Source organism: Mastigoproctus giganteus, chromosome 9 (genome assembly GCF_048544385.1).
Source record: "Mastigoproctus giganteus isolate SK-2022 chromosome 9, ASM4854438v1, whole genome shotgun sequence".
NCBI classification, from domain to species: Eukaryota; Metazoa; Arthropoda; class Arachnida; order Uropygi; family Thelyphonidae; genus Mastigoproctus; species Mastigoproctus giganteus.
The window spans coordinates 110,722,965-110,742,009 of NC_143583.1; the positions used below are offsets into that span (position 1 = coordinate 110,722,965).

Consider the following 19,045-nt stretch of genomic DNA (forward strand, 5'->3'; position numbering starts at 1 on the left):
CTTACTAGAACAACAATTTATGTTTTTTTTTTTTTTTTTTTGTTATTTGTTGTCGCATCGGCTTCTGTGGCCATAATGCACCTCCTAAGGTTTTTGCACTACTCTGATCCAAGCCCAAGGCGGGATTCGAGCCCACAACCTTTGGGTTGCCAGGCAGGCACTTTACCCACCCGGCTAGCCCGGTCGGCACACACAATTTATGTTAATTGCTGTTGTGAGGCTGTTGCACATTTGTGTTTGAATTCATATATGAATGTTAACAGTCCAATCCCTCTTCTTATTAACACTTCCTTATATGCCAGAACACTCCTGGCTGCATCCCCCTCTCACTTCCATGAATTTAATCAAATGGAACATGCATCCTGTCTGTGATCAGTTCAGCTGGGTTGGCTGCAGCTTTTCTTGAATGTGGCAGCAGTCGCAGTGGCGTACACACATGGAGTGTAGTGCCCGCTCCAATGTTTACCTTGTGATTTTTTCCCAACAGATGCCTGCTCAATTATCCTTCTGTAATATATCCCCCCTCCAGTATTATTACATTCAATTTCTACTCGAGATATCTTTTATATACAGGTCCTTCCTTTCACTGCATCTATTGCAATTTATCATTTTTTTTTTCAGATGCCAACTATCCACTTTCCCTCCCATGCCTTTACTGAGTTTCCCCACTAAAAGCTAGGAATTGGGGTTGGACACCCAAACACTATGTTTAATTTTGTACACAAGGCAACCTGTCTCCTCATAGTAAGGGTAGGAGCCAGTCAGAAGAATCATTAAAAGGAATGAACAAATGAAGAACGTAGTTTTGTTTGCTGATGATATATATATATATATATGTTTACTTCATTATATAATTTTGTCATTACTAATACCATCTAGTAATTCTGCTGATATAATTTATTTCTTTAAGACCTCTTAATCACATTATTTCATCACTTTTCATTATGTTTTCACCCACGTTATTCGGCATCTAAGGTATTTCTTGAGATGTGTAAGTAAACCATGTTGTTTGAACAGAATAAAGCATTCAAAACCTATGTTAGTATTATGTTTACTTCTGAATTGGAAATATGGACATAATGGGGGTCAAATTTTTGATGGTATTTTCTTACCACTTCTTTAGTGACTGCTGTCTTTGCAATATCACCATCACAAAATTGGGGATCATCCTACCATCATGGAAGGAAAATGAGTTTTGGGTAGTGTTACTGTTTCTTTGTATTGTATTTACATTATAGAATTCAACTGCAATCACTGCACATTTTAATTTGTGGCCAACTGGATGTGATGGGTCTCACTGCAGTAATACAGCTGTAGAATTTATATGGTGCAACAAATACTCTCTTCTACTGAGGAAGTGTTGCACCCATGATAGATACCAATTAAATAGATAAATAATTTCTGTTTATTTTGTAGACAGCCAAAGCCTGAAGGGTTTACATTTGCATACATATTGAATTATTACAGCAGCCTGGTTTTCTGAGCTATGGGCAACATGGTGCAAAATGGGCAATACATTTTTTTGCAGCAGACCACACTATACGCTGGACAGATTCATTGTCTGGGCACTCACACCCCTGGTTTAGCCCTATACCTCTATGTTCCACCAAATCTTTTACTTTTGCTTCTGTTGATCGTTATATTATGCTGCTAGTATACATACAGTATTAGTATTAGAAATATGATGCAAGAAAGCAAAGCTCATACAATAGCACCAGCTAAAAAAAAAAAAATTTCATTTTTTCCATCCTTCCAATAATTTGTCCAAACCTTCCTTAACACTTGGTACAGCACTATAACTCCATCTCGCACACTCCAAAGTTAAACTTCAAGCCACATCTGGTTGTCAATGTGGGATATTTCAGCACGTGGTTCGACATCGCATCACCGTTCACACCGGAAAGAAAGATGTGACTTCAAACTAGTTGCGGAGAATCAGCAATATCCGAATATCAAAAATATAAATTAAAGGTCGATGGAATGTTATAACAGTAGCAGATATAAAGGTGCTGTTTTTATTTTTTCACACACAATCAAAGCAAGTGCTATCTAAAATTTACTAAGCTAATTCAAATAATTTGACGCTTGAACCGGCATAAGTTACGTACCATACAATTGCGGAAAATGTGTGCTCACGGTCTAATTAAATAAGACGACTTACGATAAACAAAAGTACATTTAAACGTCATATACAACGAAAAACACAGTTTCATTTCATTGTCGTAACGACCAAACCAAAAAAATGTATAGATATATGATGCAATCACATAGGGTAAATCATACAACAGGACAGCAATAACGTACCGTTCTGTACAACCACGTTATTAACTTCAGCGCCACATAATCAAAAATGAATTTTAGAAATTCGGATTAAGGTGACTTAATCACATTTCAAGTTCATATCAGAGACGGATATACAAAAAGGCTGTTAAATTTCATGCCAAAAACACAGTTACGTAACAACTTCTCTTTATAAAAATAATATAAAATATTAATTAACCCTCGTGTAGATTATTCATTTGTGGGCTATCCATGCATGATTTTTCAGTTTGTTTCTCTTTTAATTTTCTTTACTGAGTTTATTACTTATGAAATTGTCCTTCAACATCAAAAGAAAAAGGTCTGAGTTTGAATCCGTAATAATATGAGTATTTTTATGGGTTTAGTTGCGTCATCGAGTAGTAACATATCTTACTATTCTGTGAGCTGAGTTAGCTTAGGAGAGAATTACATGTTTTTTATTATTGTCATTTAATTTTTATTTTTTTTTTTTTTCAGACAGAAGGCTCGAGATTTTCGTTCCGCAAAGAGCAAACTGACCAAAGAATTTTTTTTACGGAATTACAGACACATAATGACGCTCGTAGCCAGAGTTGCTTTAGTACTTAATGCACACCACATCAAAGTGATCAGGCTAAATTTAAAAATTGGGCCTTCCAGACTTCTACTTGAAATGTTAGTTCCTTCTTATTGTCATTAATAAAATCATCTATTTTCCTTGAAATATTATTACATGAAATCGAAGGTCTTTTTTTTTTTTTTTTTAAACATTATCAAATTTATTTCTTATTTCTCTCTTTTCTTTAACCTCGCAAAAATCCTTCCAAAATGTTCGGAAAGCCTATGTAAACCATGGGCTATGGAAACCAATTAATATGCATTGTTATTATTATTGTTGCTCTTATATTATTTCTCCCTAATTGGGGGATTCACTCCATGACGGGTATTGCTATCTGGTACACAAGGTGGTCGTAATGTCTGGTGTTACTGTTAGTCGAGGAAATCTCTGATTACCTTACAGGTGTTCAGGAGTTGGGGTCTCTAGTACTGCCTGGGGTTCGTTATTTCCCCCAGAACTTCTCGATCGTATTCTTCTCGGGTGAGCGATTTCCTGCTTTTAAATCTTCTCCCAGTTTCCTATAGTAGTCTCTTTGGTCTTCATCGAAGATTCGGTTGTTTATTTTCCTCTGGTATCTCTCTTTGTATCGGCGTAGTCTCTTACTGAGTGCGAGGAGGTTCTGCTTCAGTGTGTCCAAGTATCCTCCTATTCTCTGATTTCTGGTTTCATGTTTGCTGTGGACGTTGTCTCTCTCTCTCTTGGGGACGCTCTTCACTATTCCAATCAATTTCTCACTTCATTTACCCTATTGGTACTGGATCAACTGACCTATCTTGACTCTTCATTCTTCTACTTCTGTTGAAGCCTTCTTTCCCAAGCTGGCTGTTCCTTCTGTTTTCGGTTCTTCTGCTGCTGGTCTCTAGTTTCTTTTCCATTAATCCTAGTGGCTGCTATGGTAGCAGACTATACGGCTGTGTCGATAGCCTCCAGCGTTGCACTATCGTGTCAAGGTAATGTGGTATTATTTGCCGATTTAGGTGGTCTGTTACTCTCCACAGGATTTTATTTGGCTTCTGCTTATGTATCAAGTGGGATTCTTGTCAGATTCATTCCTTCGAATTCTTTTAGGGGCCTTCTTCCACTCGTCTTCTCTTCTGGATATCATGAATTCGTCTCCTTCCACTTCGGCTATTCTTTGTTGTATTTCTTCTTGCTCTTCCTCTTCTGGTTCCGTAGTATGCTATTCCTCCTCCTCCTCTGGTTTCATATTGACCACATTCGTCGTTATTTGTAGTTGATCGCTTACACCCTGTTTGATTTTTTCCAAGATGGCAGCAGAAGTTATTAGGTTCTTGGTGACGACGTTCCTTCCTTATTATTGTTATTAGCCATACGGTGCAAGGAAGCCTGAGGCTTATGATGCACCAGCCAAAAAATTTTTTTTTGAATTACCCTGAGAGGGAGAGAGAGAGAGAGAGAGAGAGAGAGAGAGAGAGAGAGAGAGAGAGAGAGAGAGAGAGAGAGAGAGAGAGAGAGAGAGAGAGAGAGAGAGAGAGAGAGAGAGAGAGAGAGAGAGAGAGAGAAGGAAATCACTGAGAAAGAGAAGAATGATTGTATCCAGCTCAGGACTCTGGTGCGCCAAGCTCATACTCACCAGATGTGTGCTCCTGGGACAATGATTGGATATAAAACGTAATGCAGACACTGATTTTATAATGTATAGTAGTGTTATTGACTAATATGCAGATTTTTTGACCATGAATTCTCATGCAGCAAATCCATGATCCTCGAAAACTTTACAAGCAACCAAATACAGGCATAAAACTTCTCTGCCTACTTACCCACACATCAAATTCTCAATATAACGGCTACATCTGCATTTTCATCAAACATATTTCCTTAATATAATGTTATTGTAATATAATGATATTTTCAATGATTAAAATCATGGTTCAGAGAAATATCTGATCACATTGGCGAAATATGCAGGGTTGCCAGCATAATTCAAAAAATTATCCGGACGCACACCGCTCACATATTGGCTGTCGTCCACTCTGGCTGCTATCACAAACCCCACTTGGATGACTTGGGACATTACGAGCTATTCAACGTCTATGTCTTTTTTTTTTTTTTTTTTTTCCCAGTTACTGAACTTTTTAGGTCCTGACGAGATACGGGCCCGGCTGACGAAAAGAAGCCCGTAAAATCATCCTTGTTCTATTTAACTGTAGTCCATCGTATGTGGACTACAATTAAATTGTATCTGTCGGTACAATTAAACAGAATATCCTTTTGTATTTGATTTCACTAATCTTCTGGATTAAGAAAAAAAAAAAAAAAAATTCGCAAATTTTCAAAATTATATTTTGACCTTCGAGAGGAGCTGCGCGGGAGGTATCATCGTCTTATCTAGCTTGGATATATTTTCCTAAATGATTCTTTAATTAATTTCTTTTGATTTCAGTGCACTGTAGAGTATGATGGATAGATTTAGCATTAGCATTAGTAGAGGCATATGATGCAAGAAAGCAAGCTTATTCAGCATCAGCCAAAAAAAAAAAAAAAAAAACCCACTCCCATTTCACCCATCTGTTCGTTCCAAATACCTGTCCAGTTGAGCTTTAAATTTGTTTAGGCTATCAACTTCTACAACAAGTGATGGAAGTCGGTTCCACCAACCAACCACCCGCTGGCCAAAGGCAAATTTCCGCACATCTATCCGACATCCGTCCTTCCTCAATTTGAATTTATGCCCTCTGAGGTGATTATTCTGAGCAAGATGAAGAATCCCATTGGCATTGAGCATGCTCAAACCATTCAAAGCCTTATACACCTCTATCAGATCACCTCGCCGGTGCCTAGTCTCCAGACTCTGTAATTTGCAAAACTTAAGCCTTTCTTCGTAAGAGCAACCCTTTGTTCCATTCACTAATCTTGTTGCCCTTCTCTATACCCGTTCCAGCAGTTCTACATCCTTCTTGAAATGAGGCCTCCAGACCTGTATACAGTACTCAAGATGTGGCCTAACCATTGCCTTATACAAGGGAATAATCACCTCCTTATCCCTGCTAGAAAAATTCCTGTATATCATTCACAACACACCATGAGCTACTCTTGCAGCTCGTCTGCACTGCTCAGAGAACTTCATATCTGCCTGCACAATTACCCCCAGGTCCTTTTCATTCTCCACCACTGTCAGTGTAGTACCGCAGAGTTGATACGTTGCTCTGGGGTTACTGTTTCCCATAAGTACTTTACATTTGTCAATGTTAAATGTCAATGTCAATGTCAAAATTTAATATAAACTGAGTGATCACTGAATTATGACCACCCTTATGAAAAGTGAATGCGACCTGTTGACCAAATAAGGTACGAGAGTGAGCAGTTAGTTGACCTACGTAACATAGATAAGGTGTCAGTAGTTAATAAAATTCCGAGCGTGATGGGTAAAAGGAAGGATTTAGTGGACTTTGATAAAAGACAGATTGTGGGAGCTTAACGAGCTGGTGCCTCCATTTTCCAAACGGATGAACTGGTGGGGTGCTCAAGAGTCGCCGTTGTGAAAGCGTACCAGGACTGTCGTCAAAATGGTCAAACAACGACCCGATGGCAAAACTGCAAAGGTCAACGAAAGGTTGAAGTTAGAGGCGAGCGCCGGACCCGACGACTTGTACAGGCGTAGCACTGTTGAAGAGTTGACTACCCAATACAACATGGGCCAACTGGGTACAATATCTGCCATGACTATGCGTCACACGCATTGGCTATACCAGTAGATGACCTCTACGGCATCCTCTCCTAACCAAGGTTCATCGGCGTAAAAGACTCGCCTGGTGCAAAGAGCATGCAAGTTGGACGTTAGAAGACTGGAAGAAGGTGTGCTGGTCGGATGAGTCACGTTATTTACTCCACACCGTGGATGGTCGTGTACGAATGTGGCGTTAACAACATGAGGCTCTTGATCCATCAGGCCTTGTATCAAAAGTGCAGGCCGGTGAAGGCAGTTGTATGGTGTGTGGCATGTTTCACTGGCAGGAACTTGGACCCCTGGTGTATGTGGAACAACGTATCAGTGTTCTCCGCTATCGTCAACCTTTTGGTGACTCTGTACTCCCCGCTATATTACATTTTTTTCCTGAATGGTGATGGTATCTTCCAAGATGACAATGCGCCGAGCCATCGGGCACTTGTTGTGCAGGAACGGTTTGAGGAACACAGTTCTGACTTCCAGCATATTGATTGGCCTCCGAACTCCGCCGATATCAATCCCATAGTGCACTTGTGGGACACTATGGAAAGGCATATTAGGATCCGATATACCAATCACTTCCATACTTCTATTGCTGGCCGCGTCATACAGAGCTTGGTTGGCCATACCTGCAATGCTGGCCGCATTACACATCTTGGTTGGCCATACCTCCGAAACGCTTCCGACATCTTGTTGAATCAATGCCACGTCGGATAGCTGCTCTACTGAAGGCAAAAGGAGGACCTACGAAGTATTAGGTGGTCATAATTCAGTGATCACTCATGGTATCTATAATCCTCATTACTGAATTTTTATCGATCAGATTCATATTTTATATCGGAGCAAGCTTTAATATGATAACAAAATACTGTACTGTATAATAACAGTGATGAAAATAACACTGATGATTCCTTCCGTTTGAGGTCTCTAGTGTTTATTTTTCCGGTTGTGTGTTAAAGTCGGCGCAGTTGTCCTCGCTGGCCTCTGTGATTTTGGTGTAGAGGAGTAGTGGGGTTAAATTTTTCGGCTTTCGCCATCTTTAAATATATGTATATATCTTATATTATCTGGTTTTCTTATGCGTGATTTTTATTTTGCATGCTTTGTATAGGTATTTATACTTAGTTGTTTTTGTTTAACAGTTAAAAATGTTTAAACTACCTTTGGAATCCCTGAAGAATCCATTTACGGTTTCATGTGAAGCTGCGAAAGGATCACTGCCTTTAGATACAAAAGTAGATGAAAAGCCTTTACTTCCGCAACGAACTGTAGCGGCTGCTAACACAGGTACTTTTCTAATGATAAAATAATTCAAATAATATATTTTATGTATTTAAGGTAGCCTTTTACTAAGTAAATGCACTCTTAGTTTTTTGCGATCGTTTTGCAATCCATCAAATATCTATTATTGAAGATGCTTATACTAATTAATGATAATAGGCTGTTGCTAAAATATTACTTTTAAAATATTACGTGAATGATTTCTGGGCTATATTGCAGCAGTAGAATAACCCATTGTTCAGTATTACAGCTTGTGCATGGCAGATCCAAAATATTATGAAGACCAGAAGATATAACCAGTTGTTTCAGGCGAACAACTGAACCTGAGCAAAATGCCCTCCGTAGAAAATAGACTTGTGATCAGGGCCATATTAATCATCCCGCAAAATAATCACGTGTGTTATGGTGCAAAAAAGCCTGAGGTGTTTGCTGCACCAGCCAAAAAAAAAAAAAAAAAAAAAAAATTCTGAGTTACCCTGAGAGAGAGTGAGGGGGGTGTATCAGAAGTAGAAGGAAATCACCAAGAAAGAGAACAATGATGATATCCAGCTCAGGACCCTGAGTGCGCCATGCCCATACTCACCTGATGTGAGCCTCTGGGATAAAAATTAACAATACAACGGTAAACCTGTATTTAAAACCTTTATCAATACAATATAAAAAAATATATATATTAAATTCTGTAAATATAAAAATTAAAAATAAATTCTGAAAATTAAGTGAAGTAATATACTGACACGTAAAATGTAGCTAAAAAACAGTTTTATTCAAATTTTTTTTCTGTTTTGGACAGGACAGCAGTGGGGCCCCAATGCATGGTATTGGTTGCAGGGGAAAAAAAAAAACTATCAGAAAAGTACAAAGTATAACAAAAAAAATATATCTCAATGTTTTTGGCTCAACTAATTCTGCAAATGAAGATAAACTCTGCTTGGTAATCCAGTTTTGAACTGAAGACTGAGAGCCAGCATTATTGCCGTGTGTATATAAAAATAATGTTAGGAGAAAGAATGAAAGAGAAAAGAATAAGATGACCATGAAGTAAGTGACTGCATAAGCAATATCCATCATGTTGTGTATATAGGAGCAATATATATAAATATATACATAGAAATAAAATATAGAAATGTATATAAAAAAAAAAGCAGAAAATGAGAAAAAAATAAACAAATGAATAAATAACGAAGACAAAAGTGGAAATGGAAGATATGTGTTGAAAAAAATTTTGAAAAAAATCAAGTATAGGGCAAATATAGCCAAAATTATAAGGCAGTAAATAATAAATTTAGATTAGTGCTGACTTGATATAACACAGGCCAACAAATGTGAAATATCACTAAAATGACACAATAAACCAACCACAAAAGAAAATAGATATGAGACAAACAAAAAGAGGAACAAGAACAGACGAACATTGCATCCAATCTTGTCAGAGGGGCCCAGGATACAACAGCCGTGAACAGTACTGCATTTTGAATGTAATGCAAATTACTGCAATGGATGGAGACAGACATTAACTAAAATGTCAGCCCAACGAAGCAATAAAATCATGTCATGGAGGCCCTAATGCAGTAACAGCAAGAAGAGCAGAAGTGCTTAAGCACTCACCTCTAGACCAGACTACTGCCAAAAAGAAAGAATGAAATTAACAGAAAATAAAAACATTATAGAGGGTAGTATGAGCAGTGCAAAGCAACTAGCACTCACTACACCCATTAGAAATAAAACTGCGAAAAGAAAGAAAAGAATAAGATGACCACATGGAGTAGAAACATTAAGAAGTTTTCCAAGTGAGTGGAGGTTCAGAACTTCTTATGAGGGAAAATGGCCTAAGGGTATGAAATATTAACTACACAAATAAAAATGAAAAGATACACATACATAAGTTAAAGATCCTTTTTAAGTATGATTTCAGAATTTATAAATCCAGTATTTTATTCTGCCTATAGGTAACATTTTTAAACTGAGGATTTCTAATTGTTTAACATTCTGTTCATTAAACTCATACCAAGTTGGAAGAATGAGCTCCTTGAATTTAAACATACCATAAAAGGTCACAATTACAATAAGACAGAGCAACAATCCACTAAGTAATTCAGAACTGTGTGGTTGGCGTATCCAGTTATAGATATTGATAAAAACAATTGCAATATGTCACTTCCATTATATTGAAATGTTTATACTAAAAAGGTTTTTTTGCTGAAATCCTCAGACTACGGAAAATTTACTAATTGAACAAGTTAGTGCATAGCATCATTTTAGTTCATAGTAAATCATTGAAGTAGGTAGAATGGCATCATTTTTGTTACATCTCATATTGTGAATGCCTTCACAATGAGTTGCAATGATATTGTACTACCCCCGAATAAGCAGCACTTCGCCAGTGGAGAAGACTTATCTCCACCCAGGATTGGGGCAGTGGTATCCTCCAAGAATAAGTAACATCTCAGTATTCCGAGAATAAGTAATGGCAGATACCACCACCACTCGAGGGTGGTGGTATCCACCGAGAATAAGTAGCATTAGTCGGTTAAGATTTAGTTGATGGTGCACCCTTCAAAATGGCGGCGAGGAGAAGAGGGGGGAAAGCAGTGATTGACAGATTGTGACTCCGCCCACTCACTGCGTTCCCGCTATTCTCCTCGGCAAACGGTACTAGGTGACACGCGGGTGGCACAGCAACAAATACGGCGGCTGAAAACAGGATAAATCCAATAATTTCAAAAGTTCAAGTTACAAAAACACGGTTTTCGTGGATCAAAAAATATCACGTGACATTTGAATAAGTCCGATACAACCGAAAAGGAAAAAAAAGGGGGTGGAAGGTAATTTTCGCGAAAGAAAAGGAACGGCAAATGAACAATTATTAAAAATAAAACAAACAAAAATGCACGTTTTTCTAAGCTATATTTTACAAGTATTAACAATGAGATTGGCTGAAAAGGAAAAAAAATAAAAAATAAAACAGTAATTTTTAAGGAAATTTAAATAGGGGGATTATTATTTTTAGGGCAATTATTTTTAGCGCAAATAGGGGGATCATTATTTTTTTTTTCTGGGGGCTCTGCCCCCAGACCCCTGTTTCTGTGGGGGCTTCTGCCTCTACACCCCCAATATACATATTATTCAGCCTTTTCCAAAACCAAACAGCTTTTCTTTTTTTTTTTTGTTTGTTTAAAAAAATTCGCACCACGTGCAACCCTTGATTCTTCTCGCCCGTACATTACTAGACTGGGATCCCGATCCCCTGCCTTTCTGCCCGAACATGAAAAAACAAGTAATTAGTATTATTTGTAACAAAAATTAACACTACGTGCAACACTGAAAATTGCTATGCCCGTCAACAGAAATGCTAAAAGGACAGAAATCACGCACCTTATCATTCGAATTATGTTTTCTAAACTGTCCAACACTTTCGCACTAATATTTTGCAGGAATAAATCATCAGTTGAAGAGTAAGAAGGCAAAGCAAAAAATTAATCACAAGCAATCTAATAATCACTGATCTAAAATATAAAAAAAAAAAATTAACACCACGTGCAACACTGAAAAAAAAATTGACCCGAACATGAAAAAACAAGTAATTAGTATAATTTGTAACAAAAATTAACACCACGTGCAACACTGAAAATTGCTATGCCCGTCAACAGAAATGCTAAAAGGACAGAAATCACGCACCTTATCATTCGAATTATGTTTTCTAAACTATCCAACACTTTCGCACTAATATTTTGCAGGAATAAACCATCAGTTGAAGAGTAAGAAGGCAAAGCAAAAAATTAATCACAAGCAATCTAATAATCACTGATCTAAAATATAAAAAAAAAAAAATTAACACCACGTGCAACACTGAAAATTGCTGCTGCCCAACAGAAATGCTAAAACGACAGAAAACCACTCACCTCATCAATCGAATTATATTTTCAAAACAACCCAACATTTTCGAACTAATATTTCGCAGGAAAAAAAAAAAAAAAAAATCACCCAATACAACAGACATCTGTCTCAACCAAGGAAGGGAAACCAAAGAGTAAGTCACTAACAATTGACCCCCCATTTCTGTGGGGGCAGAAGCCCCCACACCCCCAATATACGTATTATTTAGCCTTTTCCAAAACCAAACAACCTTTCTTTTTTTGTTTTATAATTACGCATTGATAAAATTAAATAATATGCTAATCAAGTATTAACACCACGTGACATTTCTAATAGTGAAATTCATAACACGGGTGACACGCACGGCGTGGCACGCGTGCCACATGTGTCCTTATGTTCAGGAGAACACGTGACACTGGGCGGAGTCAGCACCCGTCAATCACTGCCGTGTCGGCGAGTGTAGAGAGGGTGCACCGAGTACTAAATCTTAGCCCATTAGGCTTCTTCACTGGTGAAGCGTTGCCTCTTCGAGGTAGTGCAATATCAGGGCAACTTGTGGAGGCATTCAAAATATGAGATGTAGCAAAAACAGTGCCATTTTATCTACTTTTGTGATTTACTACAAACTAAAATGATGCTATGCGCTAACTTGTTCGATTACCAAAATGTTTATATTGTTTAATTTCCTTAATATAAAAATAAAGAATTTCTATATTTAAAAAACATGTTAAGTGGGAAAACATCATTATAATGATATGCTTTGTGTATTCTTTATGGCGTACTTCTTACGTGGGAAAGCTTTTTACACAGGAAACTTATGCAGGAAAATAATACGTAATGTATAATTTTCCTGCGTAAGAAGTTTGTATAGAGTTGATAATGGGAATTAAGAAACCAAACCTAGTATAGGGGGAAACTTCTTATGTAGGAATTTCTTATATGGGTTGTACTTTATATAATTTACCCTATTATCCATATGTGGATAGAAACCATGTAATGTCCTTTCCAGTTATAATTTGATTAAACCTCATCTGATTAACTTTTGGAGAAAATGGGTAGTCACCTTAATTAATCATGCATAAGTTTTAATCAGGTTACATTCAAATTAAAGTTATTGGTATATGAGGCATTAGTATTTGAATGGTTCTGACAAAATTCCTCAACCAATATAAGGCTTGCTTATTGGTGGAATTTTTGCAAGATAAGAACCAAGCCATATATGGTTTTTTTCATAGCCTGTGTGAACTGAATGCTCACTGAGTACTAAAATGCTTCTAACTAAAGATAGCATTCAAAAGATAGATTCTCAAGACATTAGTTTTAATCTTTCAGATGTTTTAATTTTGTCAATCTTGATGAATTGATGCAAAACAGTTTTTTTTTTTTTTTTTTTTCAAAGGGATTTCATTAATTTAAAATTAATTTTCATCCTTTCTTTTCATCACGCACACACGGAGAGTCAGTTTATATAAACTTAGCTAGTTCATCGAGTTATGTGATTATAATTATATTAGATATGGGATTGTAATTAATTTAATTATTTATTATGAGACAGCATTTGATATTAATACATTTTTTATTAATTTTAGTTATCACTTTATAAAAATAATATTTGTTTCTAGGAGACGTATTTTTTTTTTTTTTTTAATAGTGATCAGAAACTGAAAATTAACATTCTTTTTATTGAATGTTATCCTTGTAAATTATGATTTCTCTGAAATAGAGCTATTGAGTTCTGAATATTTCCTTGCAGGAAAGTAATAGTTGTAGAAATTAGCAATTTTCTTCTTCTCATTGCAGATAATTTTGACAATTATAAATATTTATTGTGTATAACCCAAAAGCACTTTTGTAGAACTTGTGTGTTATATTGTGAATCAACTCATTTGACATTAAGGAAATGATTAAAATTATTTTTGAATTTATTTTCTTTAATTGTGGAGTAGGTCTCTAATTGAAGCAGTTTTTATATGTGTGACTTGCTCAAAATGCTGTTGTAATTTTGAAAATCTGTAATACTTTTAATACTTTGTTTTTTGCAGAGACATACAGTTGTGAGTATGGGTCACTAAAATATTATGCTCTTTGTGGATTTGGTGGAGTACTTAGTTGTGGAATAACACATACTGCAGTTGTACCATTAGATTTGGTGAAGTGCCGCATACAGGTAAAGATCTATTCATTTAAATACTGAATATCAACTAATGCATTCAAAAGGAATGATGCTTGAGATTGACTCTTTGGAACATATAATGAGTATTTTATACTGGCCGACCATAGAGAGAATGAAGTAATTAGAAATGAATTCATTTTTATTTGGCATGGTCACCTGCATTAGGGGTACACATTTTATGCAGCATTTCCTCATCTTTTTTAGACCTCTTAGATAGAAACTATTGTCATGGTTCCCTTATGATTTCTCAGCTGCATAAATCATTTGTCCTAAAATGTCTTGGTGCACTATAACCTTAGATGCTGATGCGCCATAAAAATCCTAATAACCAACCAACCAACCTAAAATGTCACCCTTTAAAATTTTTTTTTTTCCAATGAGGGAATGGATAAGGGTTTTACCTGGAGAATAGGATGTGTGACAATTCATAACTTAGTGTTGATGTGTTTGCACGGTTAGTTACCCAAGGCTTGCAACTAACGAATTACGATGCAAGAAGGGATTCCTTTTTCTGGAGAGTTTCCTACTTTGTTTGACCTTTTAATTGTTCATGAAATTTTACTAACAAGAAGGAATAATATTCACCCATAATGGATTTACCTATCAGTTTTTTGGCTTCCTTCCTTTGAAATTTCAAGGCAACTTTTTAGTGGTGAAGACATCCTTCATGATGCCACTCCCACAGACTGCTGTTTTAAATCCAAGTTTAATCCATCCATTATCGTTGATGGGCTTACACATGTTTGAATCTTACACAAATATCATAAGCATTGTCATTGCACAATTTGCCCTCTCCTTCTTTTGGTTTCTTTTAGTGAAAGTTTTTTTTTTTTTCATATTCACTTCTTTGTTATCAATAACAGGATAAGTTTCTTGTGTCTGTCTTTCTAAAACAGGTCGTGGAGATAGCTTCCATGTTTTCTGTGGTTGAGCACAGCCAGGGGCTCATCTAGATCTGGCTTCTTCTTTGCTGATTATGACCTTGTTTGAATTCATCTTCTAAACTGGTATTGTATGATTGACACTTACTGTGTCTCTTAGTTCTGAAAGAGATCAGAGGTGCTGATCTTTTTTGTTTCTGTAGGGGACTGGGAAGTGGTGGGGAATGTGAAATTGGGAGGTGGAACTAAAATTACCTCAGTGACAAAAAAAAATTTCTTTTGGATTGGGAGAAATTCATATTTGGTTTAAAATCTTTCCAGGAATAATCAAAACATGGTGAAAAATTTCCCAGAAATCCGAATCTATATATAGATTTCTGTGGGGGTTGGGAAGAGGGAAGGATTTTGGAATGGATCTGAACTTTCCCAGGCACTAACCAGAATGCACTTAAAATGTCAATCTGACTTCTTCATATTGAGTGATGTCCAGACATCAAAAACATTTCCAATTATATATAGAGAGTACCACATTTTAAGTGCATTCTGGTTAGTGCCTGAGAAAGTTCAGATCCATTCCAAATCCAATCTTGACCAATTTTTTTAGAAGGCCCAAATATAAAATTTCATGGAAATTTGTGCACTGGGAGTAGGATTGTTGTATGTAGGCAGATGGTGAAGATATTGGCACTACACATTTGTGAATGCACCTAAAAGGGCATATCATTACTGCATGGCTTTTTTAAAAAAATAAGGCATTACGGTAAACATTGGGTTGTATGCATATAAATGTTTTTAATTTCGAATAGTGAAATATATGTGGCAGACCAGAAAAATTTCAAATACTCCATGTATATTTATCTTGCCACTTTTTTTTTTTTTTTTGCAGTTTTTAAATTAAATTCATGAAAAAGTGCTGTATAATTAAATTTGATAAATAAAATTTGTTTAGATACTGGAATTTTGATTGTGCTTAAAAACTTTGGTATGGTATTTGCTTGTAATAGTTTTTGTAGTAAACCTGATTCAATATAGCTTGCCTCTAAACATGTTGAAATTAGCACTGTCTGATAACTTAACATATTTCTGAATTAGTGAAATTTTTAAACTATCTGCTGGTCAAGTAAGGCCTGGTTGATCATCCAAAATGGAACTTACAAGTGTGTTTAAAGTGTGAGCATTTTTAAATATTTCTCAGTTGATTCAGTTATTAGTTTATTTTCCCATCAGATATCCAGTTTGGGGTGGACCAATATGTATACATGCATGGGATAATTGAACAGGAATATTTAAAGTAACTCTGGAATGAAGAGAATTGAATGAAAAATAATTATATTTTTTTAACAGTTTGCAATAAATCTCGCAGTCCAGGTACAGTAACCAACAATGTAAATTCACAGCAACTAGACAGAAAAAGGTTCTAGTGGAATAGTGAAAAAAACAAAACAAAAAAACAAAATGGAGAATAAATTTGAACCTGGAAAAATTATAAATTTTCCAAGGACAAGATGAGCTTGTTTGTGGAAAGAGTACATGAAATGGAAAATGAGAGAATCGGAGTGCCTCCCATTTTAACTGTTTCTGATATAAATATCAGTTTGAACATTATCAGAGTATGAGAAATGACATATGCCATAGCACTTGCATTTCAGTATGGTAACAAGTATTATAGTGCATACTTGTATGGTACAGTCTGCTACTCTACTAGTATTTTTTATATTATTATACGGCATCTACCACGGGATTATGGATGGATTGTCCACTTCACTTTGATAACCATAGACGTTATGATTTTTTTTTTAAACAGGCTAAAAATCAGCTATGTCCTTAATGTTGTCATATTTACCAAGCAGCCATTTAAGTTTTTTTGAATATATTAGCATTAGTAGAAGCATATGATGCAAGAAAGCAAGCTTATGCAGCATCAGCTAAAAAAAAAAAAAAAAACCCTCCCATTCGTTCCAAATACCTGTCTAGCTCAGCCTTAAATTTATTTAGGCTATCAACTTCCACAACAAAAGATGGAAGTCTGTTCCACCAATCTACTACCTGCTGGCTAAAGGCAAATTTCTGCACATTTATTCTACAACTGTCTTTCCTCAATTTGAATCTATGCCCCCTCAGGTTCTTAATCTGAGCAAGAGGAAGAATCCTATCAGCATTCAGCCCCAGGTGCCAAGCGATTTTGTGATCAAGTGTCTCTGCCAGTAAATTAGTGCTCTTTCTTGGTGAAATAAAATTGCTTTCTTATTTTCAGCTTTACATTAACACTCAATTCATTCAGTAAAGAAAGCACTTTACTAGATCAGAAGGAAAAGTAACCTTCTTTCTTTCTTCCTTCCATTTATTGTTTTATTACTAACCCACTACCGCTTGATCACAAAGGTGGTACTGCTTCTGCCTCCACGTGGCAGGGCCGGTAACCTGGAGGGGAAAAGCTCTCCTTTCCTGGGCGAAATGGAGCAAACAGATCCTAAGACTCAGAAATCCACTGGGTGCATGAATGAGGCCCTTACAGGGTGAAAACAGTCGGAGCCTGATTTTGTTGCAGCTAAATGTCAAAAGACTGATGTAGCCAAAATTAGAACTCCAACCTTTCTTATCATTCACTGAAATGGCAAACTATCGCCATTTCTAGTGCAAAAATGCCTAGAAAGCATAATAGGTACCCCCAAGACAGTTTGTTGCTTAAGATCAGGAGACTTACTGGTTGAAGTTGCCACTGCTTGACAGTCTGAGCAACTACTAAAACTAAAAACTTTCGGTGGAACTTCCATTACCATTTCACCACACATTCCCTGAACACGTCAAGAGGTGTCATCACCGAATGGGACCTCATGAATGTGTCAGATGAAGAGTTAAAACAGGAATTACAAGATCAAAGCGTAATCAATGTTAGAAGAATAATGACAAAGAAAAATGGCATACTAGTTCCCACTCGGAACATAATACTCACTTTCGATAACCCTAAACCACCAACAGCAATCAAAGCAGGTTATCTTAATTGCAGTGTTAGAGAGTACATTCCAAATCCTTTACATTGCTACAAGTGCCAGAAGTTTGGGCACTCAGAGACAGTCTGCAGAGGAGGAGCTGCCTGTGCCACATGTGGGTCCACTGCGCGCACACAAACACTGAATGCACAGATACAACACCTAGTTGTCCAAACTGCAGAGAAGCAGATCCAGCATTTTCTAAGGAGTGTCCCCTTTGGAAATGTGAAAAACACATACAACGATACAAAACTGAACACAATGTCACCTATTAAGAGGCCAAAATATCTTTACCAGCCCTGAATAATAATAAACCAACCTATGCTCAAGCAACAAAAAGACATATCAATTGCAACCCAAAGGGTGGTAACAATACCGCCAAGCGAATCGCTGTCTCAGTGGGCAAGGTCTGTATTTGACCACTGTACCAGTAAACCAAACGCCAACCAACAAAGTAAAGCCATAAATACTCCAATTATTGTACAACCAGATGTCTCCCCACAGCAAAACACTAAAGTAACTACCTCTCCTGATGCAAACCAACACATTGCATGGACTTAGAACGTAACTCACAGCAAAATGAGCACGTACTAGAACTATTTGCTGATGAGGATATGGACACGGGAAAACCATACTTTGCAAAGACGGGGAAAGGGAAATCTGAGCGAAACAAATCCACGGTTCTACTAAGCCCAAATAATGCTTACATTTAAACAATATGATCCTATCACTTTCTGCCTTCAGGGAAACCAATCTGACCCCACATATAACTGTTTCTCTCTGGAGCTATATAATTCATCGGCAAGATCGTGTTGTACAAACCCTAACAATCAGGCGCATGGAGGTGTGGCATTGATAATCAGTGCTCAAATACCTTCCACACCACTCCCATTAAAAACAAACCTTGAGGCAGCTGCAGTGCGAGTCAGCGTTAATTTTGACTTGACTATCGTCTTGCTATACTTTTTTTTTTTTTTTAATGTAAACCACAAACACGAGAGGTTTTTTTTTTTTTTTTTGGTAGTTGTTAACTCATCTACTTCTGTGGCCATAATGCACCTCCCAAGGTTTTTGTAGTACTTTGATCCAAGCCCGAGGTGGAATTCGAACCTGCGACCTTTGGGTTGCCAGGCAGGCACTTTACCCACATGGCTAGCCCAGTCGGCTTGAGAGGTATTAGAACCTATAGTACTTAGTACCGTGCTTGGGTTTGAGGTTGAGAAGGCGAAAGAAGATATTTGTTGACATTGGACTTGA

At 36.8% G+C, this 19,045-nt stretch overlaps 2 protein-coding genes across 4 annotated transcripts in view; one reads left to right on the plus strand and one right to left on the minus strand.

The window, feature by feature from the left end:
- IleRS (Isoleucyl-tRNA synthetase) overlaps nucleotides 1-2,335 on the minus strand; it is a 430,056-nt gene extending 427,721 nt beyond the window's left edge. Inside the window, exon 1 of one of the 2 annotated variants that reach the window (XM_090381523.1) lies at nucleotides 2,305-2,335. The gene's annotated coding sequence lies outside the window, so the exon portion shown is untranslated. Of the gene's footprint in view, nucleotides 1-2,108; nucleotides 2,261-2,304 lie in introns of those variants that run through there. The other variant, XM_090381522.1, reaches the window with a different exon arrangement.
- Nucleotides 2,336-7,535: 5,200 nt separating this feature from the next.
- The window catches only part of LOC150080638 (solute carrier family 25 member 3-like), a 111,049-nt gene continuing 99,539 nt past the window's right edge, over nucleotides 7,536-19,045 (plus strand). The window contains exons 1-3 of one of the 2 annotated variants that reach the window (XM_090381816.1): nucleotides 7,536-7,636; nucleotides 7,730-7,874; nucleotides 13,787-13,911. In XM_090381816.1, coding sequence (XP_090237942.1) covers nucleotides 7,736-7,874; nucleotides 13,787-13,911 — 264 coding nt within the window. In that variant the 5' untranslated portion in view covers nucleotides 7,536-7,636; nucleotides 7,730-7,735. Of the gene's footprint in view, nucleotides 7,637-7,671; nucleotides 7,875-13,786; nucleotides 13,912-19,045 lie in introns of those variants that run through there. The other variant, XM_090381817.1, reaches the window with a different exon arrangement.